The 19,620-nt window shown below is 37.0% G+C and overlaps 1 protein-coding gene across 50 annotated transcripts in view; it reads right to left on the bottom strand.

Annotated features, from left to right (window-relative positions):
* The window catches only part of SLMAP (sarcolemma associated protein), a 150,914-nt gene that overhangs the window by 56,493 nt on the left and 74,801 nt on the right, over positions 1–19,620 (bottom strand). For all 50 annotated transcript variants that reach the window (XM_082344748.1, XM_082344740.1, XM_082344741.1 and 47 more), the window contains exons 4-10: positions 13,653–13,725; positions 9,570–9,606; positions 7,836–7,898; positions 3,185–3,280; positions 2,852–2,923; positions 1,362–1,502; positions 144–285 (exon numbers count right to left, since the gene is read on the bottom strand). In XM_082344748.1, the coding sequence (XP_082200874.1) occupies positions 144–285; positions 1,362–1,502; positions 2,852–2,923; positions 3,185–3,280; positions 7,836–7,898; positions 9,570–9,606; positions 13,653–13,725 (624 nt within the window). The remainder of the gene's footprint in view (positions 1–143; positions 286–1,361; positions 1,503–2,851; positions 2,924–3,184; positions 3,281–7,835; positions 7,899–9,569; positions 9,607–13,652; positions 13,726–19,620) is intronic.

The raw sequence follows: 19,620 nt of genomic DNA on the forward strand, positions 1-19,620 counted from the left end.
TTGGGCTAAATGGCACCTGATTTTTACTATAACTTTAAACCATTACCAAATTTTACATCAACAACTATTCAGCAATAACTAACTCTTAAGCTATCCAGTGTATTAGGGACGATTAATTTACATACTTCTAGGTTGAGAAATACCTACCTTTAATTTATCAGATAAATCTTTAATCTCATTAACTGCTCCATTATATTTATTGGCTAATTCTCTTAATTCTTCCTGAGTCCGTTCATTCATTTCTTTCAGGTGGGTACATTCATCTTCAGTATTACTCAGACTTCGCTGTAATTCAAATTCACAGGCAATTGATTTAGCATAAATGCACATTCTAAATTCAATTTATAGAAAGTGTAACTCTATGGGCTGTTCTAAATCAGCATCTACCTTGGACTTTATATAAAGCTGAGTTAAGTAACATAAGAATTTCAATTTACTTCAGGTACATGCTAAAACAGAAAATACCAAGAATTTGGAAAAACAAAAAACAGGGGGAGGGAGAAAAGGACAATACTTTATATAATTACACTTTTTAAAGGCCATTGGTTATGAGTTTTAGCCTTGAAAATATTTTAAGCCTATCAATTCCTGAAAGCAAGTTTAATAATGTGCACAGAGTCAATTTAATAAAATTAGAAGACAATTAGCAATTCTCTTTCCTTGCATGTCATATTAATGACATGACAGTGAATCAGTCACTTTGGGATGGGGCTATTATAGAAACTACCCTTATATTAAAATATGTTTACTACTTAGCTTACAATGGACATTTTAACTAAATCCAGTAACATGTAACTTCTGTGGTAATTTTCCAGTAGTTCAAAAGAATAACCCATATTATAATTATGTTGTTTTAAAGCAATGAGAATCACATTTTGATTATTCCTAAAAGACCTAGAAAGGACCTCAGAGATAATTTCCCCTGTGAACCTCCAAACAGGCACAATTTTCCTCTCTGGAGGATGGGTAAAGTAAGAATAGCGGTGTTGCTCTCTACCTTACACTGACTATCCTCAACTGCAAGAAAAACAAAACTATGTGAAATGAGATCAATTCCCTGGCACATATCGTGGTCCATTGTGTGGAGGCTGAATCCTAACCAAAGTGCAAATAGTAAAATTCCCTGGTTAGGCTTTTATTTCCTCAACCACTGACTAGAGACCATAAGCACCAGAACTCACAGGGTTATGTTGAGAATTCCTGACAATGAAAACAGCACACTGCTCCTTCCCACCAGACAGACAGGAAAAATTTTCTAGCTATATAATAATACCCAAGTTTGAAATGTCCTGAAATGCTAGCACTTTTAGGCTAAAATTTTAAAATCATAGTACTATTTAGTATTTGTTAAATTTAAATACCTCAACTTCTGAAAGTTTTCTAACCACTTCAATTTTCTCCTGAAGAACCCGCCTCAGGGACTCTTTGGCTGTCGTCTCATAGTTGTGTTTATCCTCCTGTAATGCTATAAGTTCCTTCCGTAAACTATCTTCTGTTTGATTCTAGGATTAAAAAATATTTATAATTATAGCCAAGTTATTTTTTCAAAGTATTTACCATTTGAAAAAAAAACACATTGTGATGCTCTTTGAGTTCCATATTAAGGTACCTCCAAACACTAATTATGTTGACTCTGTATTAATTGAAGCTGTATTTAAAAGCTGCATTAATAAATTATGCCTTCACAAATATATTAATCACACTTCCAACAGAAAAAAAAAGGTCGAAATAAACTGAAAATTTCTCTCAAGTATACAAAATGAATGAACTCTTCTACTTGCCATATTCTCTGAAAGCCACAACATTTACATTTATGGGCAAAAATAATCTCTTACCTCTAAAGGGGCCAAGCGTTTTAAAATAATAACTAAACCAAAAGGAATAACAGCACCCTGAGGAAAAAGCTGATTCCACGGCTAAGGCAGGAAAATGTACAGGATGAGTCTGGACTATCTTGTCTGATATGACAGCAGGAAGCTATCAAAGTCTACCAGGGTTCTACCAAAAGAACTCAGGTGCCAACCTGAAGAAGTTCCCATAGACCAAAGGTGGGATAACTGGGAATCAATAAGGAAAACAAATGAAATAGGTTTATACACATGAAATATATTTAAATCTAAGTTGGGGGGAAAAAAATACTTCATTGGTCATTCTTTGGTGGATGAAAAGGAAGCAAACCATTATTTTGAAATCCAGTAAATAAAGGGAGAAAATCATTTATCCTGCTTTGCCTAAAGAAAATGTATCTCAGGATAACAAAATGGTTTATGCGGGGAAGTTTCTCTTTATAGAAGTAACTCAGCTAGTAAATGAAGGAAAGATAGAATTACAACATCACCATTTTTGCAATCCTTAGTAAAAGAATGGATCTAGGAAAGGATAATCAAAGACTGCTAATATCTCAAAAAGAAAGACAACTAGACACTATGGTGCTTCCTGGTGAAAGTACACAATATTATCCACGAAGTGTTGTTGAAAGAAAAAAAATTTGAGCCTACATCAGAGTTGATCTAAATCTCTAGATCAAACTACGAATTTATGGTGTGGAAGGAGGAGCTAGAAGACTGTTTAAGTATCAATCCAGATTGAGGGAAATTATACAGAACAAATAACCCAGTTTCTCCAACAAATATCAACTATGACAGAAAAAAGAGAGAGCTGTACATGGGTATTCACTATACAGTTCTTTCCATTTACATGTATGTCTGAAATTTCCCATAATGATAGAAGATTAAAAAGAATGGTGAAAATGTATAAACGTTTTTGCATGTATTCAAAATGACAGTCAAAGACATGAAGTCGCATAAAAAAACTATGCATTCTTCTTTATGTACTTGAGATTAATACTTACTTTGGAGCAAGCCTGTAATTGGTTTCCCATAACCTCTAACCGTGATAAGAGTCTATCTTCATCTATTAAAGCCTGTTGAAGAAAAATTAAATATCAATAAAATCCCAGAGTAATAAAAAAATATATATATCAAAAAGGTTGCTACTGCCAGAAAAGATCTAAAATCATAACGTTGACCAACATCCACTGTAAAATGCTAAATTTTCATTATTTGTTCATTAGGAAATAACTTTGCCTTTGCTTGCCACAAAATTTTAGTTTTAGCTTAATCAACAGCTAAGGGATATTAAACTGTGCTTAAATGCTTCTTGAATATAAAGACAACTGGAATACCTGCCAACTGGTATCTGAAGCCTCTTGGGTGATGGCTAGTAGCCGCTGAAGCGTGGCTAACTTCTGTTCCAACATCTGTTCCCGATGTAAGGCTTCCTAATATTATAAATCACAAAAGAAATTCTAATAAACTCAGCATGATACCTTTGAAGAGTAATCAATTTTTAGCACATTCTGAAAATATTCTCATATTACATCCCACAGTGTATCTTACTTTCAACTCTGATAAATCTACTTTGTAAAATATATTTAGGCCACATCATTATAGCCTCATTTGTTGAGCTGTAAGTAGTGCTATTAGGGGTGCTCTAGCTGCAACTTCCCCTATAACAGAAAACAGGTCATCTGTTTTTGTTTTTTTACTTGTAATTAATAAGAGTTTAAAAAACCAAAAACCTAGAGTAGAAAATTTGACAAATGTTTTAACCCTACATTTTATATATACACATTTAAAAGATATATATGTGTGTGTGTGTATATGTGTGTGTGTGTGTGTGTGTGTGTGTGTGTGTGTGTGTGTGTGTGTGTATATATATATATATATATATATGGCGAGAGAGAGAGGGCGAGGTGAGAACTCATTCCAAACTAAATCCAAACAATCTGGTTAGCAGCAAAGATACTTCCTAATGGCTTAGCTACATCAGTAGACATCTACAAAAGAAATAACTTTTAATTTTTCCTTTTAAAAATGTTATATAAATATAAACACAGTGTTATATATATATAAAAAGAGAGAGACTGCTTTATTCTCACAGTCTACTCCATTTTCAGGTGTTCTAATTCCCCCTGTGACTGTAAAACACTTAGCTGTAGTCGAATATGCCAAATATAAGTAAGAGTCCACCCAGTGTTAGTTCAATGTAATTAAGGGGTCAAGGAGTTATATAACTATTTGGTAGCTCCAAAGTAATATTTTTACAGAGAAAGACACTGGCAAGCAAAGCCTTATCTCTAGGTCACTTGTTAAAATTTGATAGCTGTTAAGAGGGTCTCCATCACTGGAAGTCAAGGTGAAAATGCTCACACAGCATTCAGTTGCGGTTTTGGCACATCTTTAAATTCACTTTCTTCTATTTCTGTCATTATCCAAAGAAGAACATTTACTACCATAATACCTCTGAGGCACCTCAACTGAGAAGTATATACTTCAAACACAGCATTTGAGGTTTAAAGCGTTCATTTGTTGCTCTCCACATCCTTGATAAATAATGAGGGAAAGTTTGGTCTAATTAGAGTTAGAGGTACTGCTTCTTTTAAAAAAAATAAATTTATTTATTTTATTTATTTATTATTTTTGGCTGCGCTGGGTCTTAGTTGCTGTGCACGGGCTTGCAACTCTTCGTTACAGTGTGCGGGCTTCTTATTGCGGTGGCTTCTCTTGTTGCGGAGCACAGGCTCTAGGCGCGCAGGCTTCAGTAGTTGTGGCTCACGGGCTTCAGTAGTTGTGGCTCGTGGGCTCTAGAGCGCAGGCTCACTAGTTGTGGTGCACGGGCTTAGTTGCTCCACGGCATGTGGGATCTTCCCAGACCAGGGCTCGAACCTGTGTCCCCTGCGTTGGCAGGCAGATTCTTAACCACTGCGCCACCAGGGAAGCCCCAGAGGTACTGCTTTTTAATATAACTCTAAAAGTACAGATTAAGGAATCTAATAAAAGTCATTCTGCCTCAGAACACACATTAAAACACAGCTTACACTTAAAAGGGACTAGGTGCCAAGTTTATTTTAAACTTCTAAAACATTCCTAATATTCAGGAAGTTACACTAATGCTGCAAAAAGTTTTACTTAAAAACAAAACCACCAAACAACCACTACTTCCACTAGATGGTGTAATTTCTCCTTTTTTACTCAATTCCATTTAGAGTTTCATAACTCCATGAACCACATCCTAACAGAAATCTAACACTTCCAGGAACGGGCTTTTAGTTCTAAGGCATGAAATGCATCTATTTCAGTTTTTATTCAAAAGGTTTACAACTTATATTAGAACTTCAGCAATTCAAAAAGACGGATACAGAAAATACAATCCAGTATAATTTTCTCTCAAAGAATTAGAAAAAGAACAGTGAAAGATTATGCCATTATGAATATTCAAAGAACTGACAAGAAAGTTGGAAAGAGTATTGGAGTGAGTCAGAACATTAGATTCACAGTCCACGATGACTAGTAACTGTAGTATATACCCCTGGGAAATCATTTTACCATATTTCTCATATGAAAAGTGAAGGTTAGACCAGATTAATCTCAAAGTTTTCTTCTACCTCTAAAAATAAGAGATACTAGGCTTCCCTGGTGGCGCAGTGGTTGAGAATCCGCCTGTCAATGCAGGGGACATGGGTTCGAGCCCTGGTCCGGGAAGATCCCACATGCCGCGGAGCAACTAAGCCCATGCACCACAACGACTGAGTCCACGCGCCACAACTACTGAGCCTGCGTGCCACAACTACTAGCGCCCGTGCGCCTAGAGCCCGTGCTCTGCAACAAGAGAAGCCACCGCAATGAGAAGCCCGTGCATCAAAATGAAGAGCAGCCCCCGCTCACCGCAACCAGAGAAAGCCCGCGCACAGCAATGAAGACCCAATGCAGCCAAAAATAAATAAATAAAATAAATAAATTTTAAAAAAAATGCGAGATCTATGTTAATTAATGTGACTTCCTACTGAATGGTAAACAACTACTAACATTTACAGCATACGCTCTATGTGCCAGGCACTGTTCTAAGTGCTTTACATGTATTAATTCTTTTTTTTGTTTGTTTTGTTTTGAATATTTATTTATTTGCGCTGGGTCTTAGTTGTGGCACACAGGGATCATCGTTGCAGCATGTGGGATCTAGTTCCCTGACCTGGGCCTCCTGCATTGGGAGCTCGGAGTCTTAACCACTGGACCACCAGGGAAGTCCCTTGCAGCTTGTGGGATTTCAGTTCCCCAAGCAGGGATCAAACCCGGGCCCTCGGCAGTGAAATCACCGAGTGCTAACCACTGGACTGCCAGGGAATTCCCTGCATTAATTCATTTATTCTTTACAATTCTGTGAGGTAAGTGCTATTATTATACACATATCATAGATGAGGAAAATGAGGCACAAACAACTTTCCCAACAGGTCAGAAGTTAAAGCCAAAGATCAAATCCAGGGAATTCTGGCTAGAGTCTACCTACGTTCGTAAATACTCTACTAAACTGCAAGCGTGTAAAACCACTTTTCAATCCACCATCACATTATGCCCAGTGGAATAAAAGATCTGATTAATACGTTGATAATTTTCACAGATGTGTACATTCTTAACTGAGGTAGAACTGCTCTTAGTGATTGACCTATAAAAGAATGTAGGGACACAGGATCACTGGTTTGGTCCTACCATTTTAAACAAAAAGCAACTGAAGACCTACATATGTAAACTGACTCACCCAAGGTCACAGAACTCATTGAGTAGGAGCCAAGATAAAAACCTCAATCTCTAAACTCCTGATTCAGGGTTTTCCTTAATCATGCTCCCTCACTAGAATAATAAGAACCATAATCCGGTCTAAATCTATCAAACTCAGAAAAAAAAAAAAAAAAAAAAGAAAGAACAACCACTTGTTTTCTTTTTAGAGATCTGTATGGCTCTTTAAATACGGCATTAACTTCTTCAGGAGCCCATTCTAAGTATCTGCCCTACCAAGAGATCTTTCTACAGATTGAGCAGCACAGAACAGTAGTTAAGAGAGAGACTCTGAGGTCTGACTTGTCTGGGTTCAAATCCCAGCTCAACCACAGAACTTGGTGTGTGATATTGTGCAAACTATTTAAACTTCATGTCCCTCAGTTACTCCAACTATAAAAATGGGAATAAAATATGTACCTCACAGGAATTTTGTGAGGATTAAATGAATTAATATAGGTAAAGTGCTAAAGTCTGCTAGAGTCTGGCATATAGTAAGTGCTACATAATTATTTGCTATTAATAGTTAATATTTTAATAGTTCATATTATTTGCTATTATAGCTATTAATAGCAACCAAAATCTCTCCGGATTTAATTTTATTTAAAAGTCACCTTTGGGGCTTCCCTGGTGGCGCAGTGGTTGAGAATCTGCCTGCCAATGCAGGGGACACGGGTTTGAGCCCTGGTCTGGGATGATCCCACATGCCGCGGAGCAACTAGGCCTGTGAGCCACAACTACTGAGCCTGCGCGTCTGGAGCCTGTGCTCTGCAACAACAGAGGCCGCGACAGTGAGAGGCCCACGCACGGTGATGAAGAGTGGCCCCCGCTCACCACAACTAGAGAAAGTCCTCGCACAGAAACGAAGACCCAACACAGCCAAAAATTAAATAAATAAATAAATTAATTAATTAATTAATTAAAAAAAAAAGACACTGCTTAAAAAAAAAAAAAGTCACCTTTGGACAAAGAACAACTGTGGAACTTCCTCATATGTGAAGAAAAAAACTTCTCTTGTACAGAACCTTATCTTCTCTAGACTTAACAATCCGGATTTTTTAAATCCTTTTTTTTTATAAGACCTATTTTTTTTTGGGTACTTTAAAAAGATATTTCTTTTGTACTTGTATCCAGCCAGTATTTCTTTAGCCTATATTTGTGAACTAGCAAAATCAAATCTAAGTTCTGCTTTTAAAGACTAAGAATTCTCAAGATTTATTTTACCTGAAGATACTGAGAAAGCTGGAATAGTTCCTGAGAGTACATACTTGGAGTGTTAGCAGCAACCTAGAAACAAAATGACACACCATTGGCAGTCACACAAAATATTTGCAGAAGACATTAAAGCCAAATCAAGTCCTTGCAATGCCTATTTACTGAACTATGCAAAATAAAAATTATTTTTCAAATGAACGATTTCCTTTAGTTTTCAAAATATTTCTGCTCCATGTCTAGAATTTATAAATGGTATTGTATTATGCTGATCAGTTTGAGATTTACAAGCAGGATGGTGCAACAGGTGCTACCCATGAAAACATTCCTTGATAAACCAAACCACAAACTTAGGGCACAAAGGCAATACAGCCTTTTCTTTACCCAGAAATAATACCTGCTAAATCAACAGATCTACATTTTTCCCCTTTAAAATTCATTGTCAAATAGTTCTTCAATATGTCAACAAGTCACAATTCGTTTAGAAGTAGCCATCTTCAAAATGATATTTGTATGTGGGCGCGTGGGGAGAAGCAGGACACGAAATACAATACTTTGTCCAATGGCCAGAGGCAATGAAAAAAGGTCTGTCTTTTTTTTTTTTTCCCTTTAAACTGTAGGTAGGTTTTAAGAAGAAAAAGATGGGAAATAATGGTGTTTAAACATTAAAGTCACAGCCAAAATGCTTAGAACTCAAGAGTATTGGAAGAAGTAACTTCTATAAAGGGTTTCTCCTGGGTGTGGAATATAGAACCACAGAATTATTAAAAAAAAAAAAAAAGGCACTAACAGGTTGCTGTATCATTCATTTATCCACATTCTCAACACTACCCAAGCCTTATATGTTAACTTATTAGTGATGTTAACAGCATCATTCCTTATTAAGCTCAGAAAGTCTATTTTTACTAATATGCTAAGTAGAAGACAGAGAGGTGGCATTATTTTTTTAAAAGTTAGTCCTAAATCAGCAAGGCCATTATTTACTTCTGAAATGACTCTTGGTATTGCTGAAGTTGATGATTAACCACTTTTACTTCTAAAAAAGGAATCTAACAGTGAACTTCAGTTTCAGGTAGGCTTTCATTCTTTATCCAGATGGAAGGGAAAAAAAGTAAAATGTTTTTCCCAATAGTTTAGTTACTTTACTAAGAAAACTCAACATACACTTTAATGCCAAAAGATACAAGAGATTTTTTTTTTTTGCTACCTAGCAATGATATCTACAGTTTAATACACCATTATTTCTGAACAAAAGAAAAATATTTTCTAACAAGTAATTACTGCAAAGTTTCTGTCCAAATCAAGTTAAAACTGATCTTCAAGAACAATTAAAGAGGAATTTCTGTAAGCCCACATTTCTGTGTTATTTCCATGTGTAGGTATATTTTGAGTAAATTATCTGGGTGCAAAGCTTTAATAAATATTTCTAGACAGAAATGTATTATAGAATAAAAAGTAGTAACTAACACTTCTTACCTATGGCTAGGCACAAAACAAATGCTTCTAGTCTAGAGTCTGCCACTGACTTGAGATAACAAAGCCTTTGTCCTAAGAAACATCCATCCTAAATTCTCCAGTTTTTGAAGATCAGACTAGAATAACTCTACAGCTATATGCATTCTTGTATTTTTGTTACAAAAGAGAAATAAGTTTCTAGGTAAAGCATATTAAAAACGAACAAACAGAAACCTTTTCAAAAGCAATATAGCTGAATCAGCTTGGAAAAAATAATCATTAGCAACTTACTTTGTCAACAGGACTTGGTAATGGAGCATGGATGACACTGAAAAGTAAAATTTAGAATTTTTATCTAATTTCCTGACAATAGAGGAAATAGAGTATGACAGTACAAGAATATCTTAAACCCCAAAGTTGACACACTTGTTTTCATATAATTAAAAGAATGTGAATTATTTTTGAATCCTTCATAAACATACAGAATTGTTAGAAAACAAGGTAATAAATACACAAACCTTTTACACATTAATGTATTTCTAAACACAAATTCAAAATCCAAAATGTATTAAATGCCCTTGCCAGATCTACTATTAATGAGGGCTATGGTGAATTCCTTAGTTATAAGAACTTCTAAACAGAAAAGAAGCACTCCTTAAATTATCCATTTAAAATTTTAGAATGTGTAAATTAAGTTCTCTTAAAATTAAATAATTCTATACAGAAAGCCTTAAAAAGCAAAGTTCTACTGTAAAGAAGGCTATAATTTGAAAATACATTCTAGTGGAGAACAACTTCAGCTAACCAAAACATTAGTACTACTCTTCTCTACCTAGCCACCTCACACACTGAAAGCTTACATGTAGTTATGATTCTAACTCAGTATATCACTTTAAAACTAAACAGTAACACAGTATTAATTGGTATTAATTGCCTTTTGGGCCTTATAAAGTACATAAGAGGCAGTACAGTGTAGCAGTTAAGCATGCAGGCTCAGAAGCTATACTGACTGGGTCCAAATTTTGGCTATACTTACCAGGTATAAAATCTTGGGCAAGTTATCTAACCACTATAGGTCTCAGTTTCCTCATCCATAAAATGGGGATAATCATAAAACTAACCACATAGGGTTATTGTGAGTATTAAATGTGTGAATATAAGTAAAGAGCTTAAAACAGTACCTAGACATAGTAGCACTTGATCACTACTACCACTCCTATGAGAACAGAGCCGCTAAGGAAGCCAGGGTTCCTGTCTTACAAGCACTGCAAGATACTGTAATGTGGGCTGGGAGGGTAAGTAGACGGAGCACAGAGCAAGACTGCCACCCATGGCCCCTACCAGTTGCTCCTCACTCCACATCCTAGAGGCCAATCTGGTAATGGTCTGCTTGATGGTTGATTAGGTAAAGTTCCTAGATTCAACAGGTTAATCACGTGTAAGTTGCTGACAAACTGATCTTACAGGACTTAAAAATAGGGATAAGTCTGATTCCATTGTAGTAACTGCAAACATCCTAAGAATATTTCAATTCAATTAGTCACAAATACACTAAGATGCTGAATAAAATGGAATATTAAGTATTAGCACCCACTTCCCTTCTGAGCTCCCATGATATCCTGTACAGACTCCCACTGAGACCATATAATCCCCTGCTCTACTCCTTTGATTCCACGTCTGTGTTCTCAGCACTTTGAACAATTCACCTCTGCATCCCCAGAACCTATACAAGGCCCTAACAAACCTGGTGCCTAATGAAGGTTTAAAAAATTACATACAGCTTTAGTTTTTTTCTCTGCCTCATAAAAATGGAATAGACATTTTAAACATAAGTTTCTTTTTCTTGATTTTATACAAGTAATACATATTGACTAGGGAAAATGTGTGAAGTAAAGCATGAGGAAATAAATAAAAACTACCCAATGCCAGCACCCAGATATAGCCATTCTGGGTATATACCTTTTCTCTGTAGATATGCACATACAGGGAAATGAACTTGAGAAAGTATAAATAGAAGCAAATGGTATTAATGGAGGTTTTTTGTTTTTTGTTTTTTATTTTGGCTGTGCTGGGTCTTCATCACAGTGCCTGGGCTCTTTGTTGTGGCGCACGAGCTTCTCTAGTTGCGGCACGCGGGCTTAGTTGCAATATATGGGATCTTAGTTCCCTGACCAGGGATTGAACCTGGGCCCCCTGCACTGGGAGCACGGAATCTTAACCAATGGACCACCAGGGAAGTCCCAGGAGGTTTTGTTTTTGTTTTTTTTAAAACCAGTTTTCTTAGTGACCCAAGTACAAAATTTTCTGTTCTCATGAAAATCTGGTTGATAAACAAAAGGCTAAATATCTAGCAAAACATTCCATAAGTGATATATATTTGTACTTTACAAAAACTATTGTGGATACAGGTGTATTTTGTTTGAATTATGGAAAAAGTTCATATGCAACAAGGAACTGTAGAAGGAAAACTTAGGGTGGTGGGATTATAGGCAATTTTTCTCTGTTATTATTTGAAAATTATTTGTGCAATAAAAATAAAAATCAAGGAAGAAAAATGAATCAGCTTTTTGAGAACAGTATACCCACTGAAGACCTTAAAAATATTAAATGCTATGTATACAATGTACCTCGAACTCTAAGCATTCTGGCATACTTAAAAGCATCTTGATTGCTAGAAAATATTAGATTACAATAAGAGAAATAGTATTCATCGTGTGCTCATTATGCACCAGGTACTACACTAAACTCTTTAAGTGTACAATCTTGCTTAATCCTCCTCATAAAATTCCTGCTCAATAGGTACTATTATTAACTTCATTTTTCAAATGAGAAAAGGGAGGCCTGATCAAGTCACAGAACACGTGGAGTTGGGCTTTGAACCAGACTATCTACCTCTAAAGACCATTCTGATCTTCCTCCAGCTCGAGGATTGCCTGTTCAAAATTCATCTTCTCCAGAAAGTCAACCAGATTACACACAATGAAACTGGCAGCAAAATTTTAAATGATGCTAACATTTAACCACATAAGAAAAACCAAACAAAGAGAAGGAAAAAGGGACAAAGATGAAAAGCACTGGGGAAACAAGAGGGATAGGAACACAATTCACTGATGTAGACTTTGAAAAAATTCATATGCCCTATCGGATGGAAGCTGAGAACAGACATGACCCTTTATGCAGCTGCTCAAAGCTTTTGAATCCATGAAAGAAAAATCTCATTATCAAATACAAACATCCAGGTCTTTAAGAAGCCATTTGTTATTAGTTGATTAATAGTTACTCTTATTTTTAAAACCTTAACTCTTGACTAACTCATTTTAAAAGCTAAATCACATTAATGTTCCCAAAGTTAACTATATTTTTAATAATTAAACTATAATTTAGAATAGGGAACAGATTAACATTTTAAATTTAAAATGTTTTAAAATTTCTGTTATATTCAGATATCCTGAAAGGTTTAAAAAAAAAATTGGTAGCCTCCAACTAAAGCATAATATACAATAATTCTAATGAAAGCACTATCATAGTAATAAGAGGATCTCTCTCTGTTTCCTTTCTCCTTCTCTCTTTCCTACTCACTACTCTACTTCACCTTCAACTTACTGCTGCTCTCAACCTCCCACCCTCAGATATTTGTTTCTGCTTTTGTAGGACAGAAAATATTATGCTGGGTGTAGAAACAAGCCTCTACCATATCCAATATTCATATTTATTTACTCAGAATAAAAAATGCTTAAGTTTAAAGACTGTTTAGCTCCCTCTAACACTTCATAATAATAATCTGTGAAAAGTACAAGATCAAAATGTATTTATGCTTACATTTTAACGTTTGCATTTTATGAGCAATTTTTCCCTCTCAAGTTTGTCCTCCTCTAAGTGACCTTTCCACTGCTTCATTTAAAAAAAGAAAAAACTACAGAATTGGAAAATCCCTCCAAAAACTCCCACCAATATAGACTACTAACTGTGTCAACATCCTTAAAGTCCTTTAAGATTATGACACTGGCATTAACTTCAGAGGCAACCGTAGTTTAAGAAGTCATATATGAAATGCAGATCAAAATGAATACAATTACCACTCATCAATAACTTATATACTCCAAATATTCTAAAAAACTAATTTTCCATCAACATATAAGTTATAAAGTTAATTTTGGAAACAAAATAACTGTGCCTCCTTACACATTATTATTTACTAGAATTGTAACTAATGTGAAAAGCAATTATACTGTAGTACATTATATTCCAAAAGTACTACATCAATTTTCTAACATTATTAGAATAATCATGAAGTATAAACAGTATACTATCGTCTAGAATATTATTAACCAATGTAATTAATACAAAAAGTTCATAGCTCTATATTATACTCACTCTGAGCGGAGCCGGGCTTCCATACCATCTGGTAGAAAAAGTTTTATTGTGGAAACAATACACCCATGGGTAACTGGTTAAAACAAACAAATAAGATGGATAAAATAATTGTATAAAAATATAAACCTTCGTACCTTTCATGTCTAAACATATATTTTATTCTTAAATATAATAACTTCCGGGAAAGAAAATAATTTTGGTGGTTTAACGACAATATTCATTCCCCTGAAGAAACTCATTCTTATCCACAATGAATCACAACTGCAAGGCAGAATCACAGATAAAATTGCTTTGAAAAGTGTCCTAACGTCCAATGCTATAGCAACAATAAACCAAAGGTCATTGGAGTATATGGAAATACAATTGAGGGTTGGGGTGGGAGTGAGAGGGAGACGCACTTTCTCCTCTATATGCTAGCATCAAAACCTAAGCACAACTAGTTCCCAGTTTAAAATTTAGCCCTTAGTCCTAAATCTCCTGTCCCCAACCTGTAACTCCTATCCATACCTCACAAAACTCTAAAGTTCTGTATAATAACAGCTTGGAATATGCCATTCAATACCCCATTTTATGAGCGAGAAAACCAAGACCTCAGACAAGTGAAATTGCTTCTACAACTCTCTGCTATTAAGTATCAGAGCTGTTGGCTAGAACTCAAATCTGAAGTTCCCAGTTCAGTATTTAAAATTATGGTTTTGTTTTCTCGGTGGTTGTTTCCTCCTCCATCTCCAAACATCTTTATATAACATTACATCAGTCACTTTGTAGATAGCTTCTTTTTTTTTTTTTTAAAGGCTTTTAATTAATTAATTAATTTATTTTTGGCTGCGTTGGGTCTTCATTGCTGCACACGGGCTTTCTCTGGTTGCAGCAAGCAGGGGCTACTCTTTGTTGCGGTGCACAGGCTCTAGGCTCACGGGCTTCAGTAGCTGCAACATGCAGGCTCAGTAGCTGTGGCTTGCGGGCTCTAGAGCGCAGGCTCAGTAGTTGTGGCGCACGGGCTTAGTTGCTCCGTGGCATGTGGGATCTGCCCAGAACAGGGCTCGAAGCCGTGTCCCCTGCATTGGCAGGCGGATTCTTAACCACTGTGCCACCAGGGAAGTCCTGTAGACAGCTTCTTACCATTGCTTCTTACTTCCTCCTTCGTCTGAAGATTTCAAGAGACAAAACCTCTCAAAAGCAGTACTTGTACAGAGCTTCTTTTTCTTTTACAGAAAAAAATTATTTTCATAGTTTAAAAGTCGATGGTTTGGGGGACTTCCCTGGTGGCACAGTGGTTAATAATCCACCTGCCAATGCAGGGGACATGGATTGGAGCCCTGGTCCGGGGAGATCCCACATGCCGCGGAGCAGCTAAGCTCGTGCACCACAACTACTAAGTCTGCGCTCTAGAGCCCACATGCCACAACTACTGAAGCCCGCGGGCCTAGAGCCTGTGCTCCACAACAAGAGAAGCCACCGCAATGAGAAACCCGTGCACCACAACGAAGAGTAGCCCCCGCTCCCCGCAACTAGAGAAGTCCCGTGTGCAGCAACGAAGACCCAATGCAGCCAAAAATAAATAAATAAATAAATAAATTTATTTTTTTTAAAAAGTTGATTTTTAAAAATTTCTCTATTCTTCAGATATTATGTCCTTCAGGGTTCAAAGAGTTAATTCATTTAGTTTAACAAACTCTAATTAAAAGCTAATGTAGGGTGATGAAACTCTCTGCCTAACACAGCAATTACTGCCATGAATCATTGACCTTCATTTCAGGTCTCACCCTCCCGTCCTGCTACCACAGATACGCTATACAAAACCAAGCTACCTGCATCTCCAAATTTCTTACTTTTCATAACCCCATGCCTTTTACACAAGCTGTGCTCTCTGTCGGTGATGTCCTTTATCCCCTTGCCTGCATAACCAAAGGCTATTTATCTTCCAGGGTCAGACTTTTTACTTCCTTCATAAAGTTCAATACCTGAGCTAGGTGTCCCCAGAACCTATGTCTACTTATAACACTAAACACACTGCACTGTGAATATTTACCATTTCCACAACCATTCTCTCACCAATTAGAGTCAACTCTTTGGGGGTAGCAATGACTGTTGCTTCTCACTTTTTAAACCTGGTAATTAGCAGAGTTATCTGGTACAAAGAGGGTATTTAATAAATGAATGTCAAAGAACATGTCTGGTTAATATTTTACAGTTTCCATTACTCGGGGGAGAAGGTATCTCTTACTACGAGGACAGTAGTGTTCATCTCTACTTACAAGAAGCACCTAACTGCCTCCTTTCCCTGGCAGAAGATAGGGAAGGGATGGATTTATCCCAGCTTGATGGCTCCCCCAGAGATTTACTACAAACAGGCTACAATAAATAGAGGATCACAAAACAAGAAGACCCAGCAATACTGATAATTTACCAATATATTTAAACTGATAATAAAATTGTTTTTTTAAAAAAGGTACAGTGAATTACAGAATAAAACTGTAGTGCCAGAGCTGACAGCCTACGACATGTTACATAAGGATTTCTTCTGCTCACATATATCACGCTGAAGCCCAGCAACTGGGCCAATGTATAGATTTGTGAGATGAACCAAGGGCTAATACTACCTGGGCAGTTTGAGGCTGCTGTACTATTGAAAGCAGTTAAAGATCATGTCTGACTAAGCTGACAATCTAGTCTAGTCAAACCTGCCTTTGGAAAGGTTCTTGTGACAGCATAGAAATGTTAGTAATCTTTTCAATTTGCAAAAGGCAAGTATTTAAAGCAACCTGACAAAAATGTTTCGTTCTAATACTTTTATTGATGACTCTACCTAGCAGCATTTCCTAAAATGGAGCGCTAGCAGGTATTAACAAAAAAGGATTTTGGGGTCAGAAGAGTTTGGAAAATACTTGGTTAAAAGACATTTAAAGAGTTTTTATTTATTTAAACCACAGGCTTTCTCAGAGCTTAATGGGTTTTTTGTCCATAATGAGGCTCTAAAGGTTAGATGTGTTTTCCAAACTTATTTGACCATTGAGAATCCCTGCTCCCCTTTTTAGGAACACTGGAACCGGCACTATGGTATAACATATACGGTATACATGGTATTATGAAGAAACTACTTTGGAAATAGGAAGCTTTTTATTTATTTATTTATTTTTGGCTGTGTTGGGTCTTTTTTTTTTTTTTTTAATATTTTATTTATTTATTTATTTATTTATGGCTGTGTTGGGTCTTCGTTTCTGTGTGAGGGCTTTCTCCAGTTGCGGCAAGTGGGGGCCATTCTTCATTGCAGTGCGCGGGCCTCTCACTGTCGCAGCCTCTCTTGTTGCGGAGCACAGGCTCCAGACGCGCAGGCTCAGTAATTGTGGCTCACGGGCCCAGTCCCTCCGCGGCATGTGGGATCCTCCCAGACCAGGGCTCGAACCCGTGTCCCCTGCATTGGCAGGCAGACTCTCAACCACTGCGCCACCAGGGAAGCCCTGTGTTGGGTCTTTATTTCTGTGCGAGGGCTTTCTCTAGTTGCGGCAAGTGGGGGCCACTCTTCATCGCGGTGCGCGGGCCTCTCACCATGGCGGCCTCTCTTGTTGCGGAGCACAGGCTCCAGATGCGCAGGCTCAGCAGTTGTGGCTCACGGGCCTAGCTGCTCCGCGGCATGTGGGATCTTCCCGGACAAGGGCTCGAACCCGTGTCCCCTGCATTGGCAGGCAGATTCTCAAGCACTGCGCCACCAGGGAAGCCCTAAAGCATTTTTGAAGCACTTTTAAAACAAACTTTGCTCTCGAAATTCATCCAGAAACATTATTACTGTCATACTGCCAAGATTCAAAAACAAAATTAATTGTAAAACACAATTTTAAAGTTTTTTGGGCGGGGTACAGAGGCTGCAGGAACACTGCCACGTTAAATGTACACATGTATTGTAAGCTAAATGCAAATTTCAGAAACGTTAAAACATGAAAAACATGTGTTGAGGAAAAACAAGGTATCTGCAGAGAAAAATCTGCAATTACCTGCTGTATTTACGGCACTTTATTAAAAATCAGAATTAAGACTATACAACCTGACTGCCATTTAAATGAGTTGTTTCTCTATTACCTTATACAGATTATTTATTTTGCTTTTGAGTTAATATATTTACTTTATGATATACAGTCAGCCTTTTCTATTACCTCTTTACACATACACCACTTAAAGAACCAGTGTTCACTGTGATAAGTTTAAAAACTGTTTAAGACACTTGACTGGGAGACTGAAACTACTAGTATGTTGGAGTCTGGTTCTGTCTCCTTCCCTGCACTGAGTAGGAAGGTCAATACTACAATCTACTTGAGTAGGTTGAAGGGTCTCTTGAGATGACCGGCAGTAACGGGAAGTAAAACTCCAGAAACGTTAAAAAGAAAACAAGACCCAAATGAGAGGTTTTAACATTTCCAGGATGGGAAATTATTCATCTGATTGTCTTTTAAAAAAATAATTTATTTATTTATTTATTTTTGGCTGCTTTGGGTCTCTGTTGCTGTGCACGGGCTTTTTCTAGCTGCGGAGAGCGGGGGCTACTCTTCGTTGCAGCGTGCGGGCTTCTCATTGCGGTGGCTTCTCTTGTTGCGGAGCACGGGCTCTAGGCGCATGGGCTTCAGAAGTTGTGGCTCGCGGGCTCTAGAGTGCAGGCTCAGTAGTTGCGGTGCACAGGCTTAGGTGATCCGAGGCATGTGGCATCTTCCCAGACTGGGGCTCGAACGCTTGTCTCCTGCATTGGCAGGTGGATTCTTAACCACTTTGCCACCAGGGAAGTCCCTCTAATTGCCTTTTGACTGCAATCTAAGATGAAAGTTACCAAACCTTCATTCTGGTATTTTTTGCTACATAAAGCTTCTGATTCTAAGACTTTTTTTTTTTAAGGTTAGAAAAGAGACAGGGCAAGTTAGCTGGATAGACAAGTACTCTTCAAATTAAGAAAAAAATTTTTTTTAACTTGAAGTATAGTCGATTTACCATGTTCTGTTAGTTTCTGGTATACAGCAAAGTGATTCAGTTATACAAATACATACATATTCTTCTTCATATTCCTTTCCATTATGATTTATTATAGGATATTGAATATAGTTCCCTGTGCTATACAGTAGGACTTTGTTGTCCATTTTATGTATAGTAGTCTGTATCTGCTAATCCCAAACTCCTAATTTATCCCTCCCCCACCCCCTTTCCCCTTTGGTAACCATAAGTCTTTTTTCTATGTGAGTCTGTTTCTGTTTTGTAAATAAATTCATTTGTGTCATATTTTAGATTCCCACATACAAGTGATATCATATGATATTTGTCTTCCTCTATCTAACTAACTTCACTTAGTATGATAATCTCTAGTCCATCCATGTTACTGCAAATGGCATGATTTCATTCTTTTTTATGGCTGAGTAGCATTCCATTGTGTATATATACTATATCTTCTTTATTCATTCATCTATCAATGGACATTTACGTTGCTTCCATGTCTTGGCTACTGTAAACAGTGCTACGATGAACACTGGGGTGCATGTATCTTTTCAAATTATGGGTTTTCTGGAGTTTTCTCCAGATATGTGCCCAGGAGTGGGACTGCTAGATCCATATGGCAACTCTTTTTTTAAGGAACCTCCATACTGTTTTTCCATAGTACCTGCACCAATTTATATTCCCAACAACAGTGTAGGAGGGTTCCGTTTTCTCCATACCCTCTCCAGCATTTGTTACATGTAGGCTTTTTAATGATGGCCATTCTGACCAGTGTGAGGTGGTACCTCACTGCTGGTTTTGATTTGCATTTCTCTAATAATTTGCAATGCTGAGCAGCTTTTCATGTGCCCCTTGGCCATCTGTATGTGTTCTTTGAAGAAATGTGTATTTAGGTCTTCTACCCATTGTTTGATTGGGTTTTTTTTTGTTATTGAGTTGTATGAACTGTTTGTATATTTTGGAAATTAAGCCCTTGTCGGTGGCATCGTTTGTAAAT

Source organism: Balaenoptera borealis (assembly GCF_965194805.1).
Source record: "Balaenoptera borealis genome assembly, chromosome: 12".
Classification (NCBI taxonomy): domain Eukaryota; kingdom Metazoa; phylum Chordata; class Mammalia; order Artiodactyla; family Balaenopteridae; genus Balaenoptera; species Balaenoptera borealis.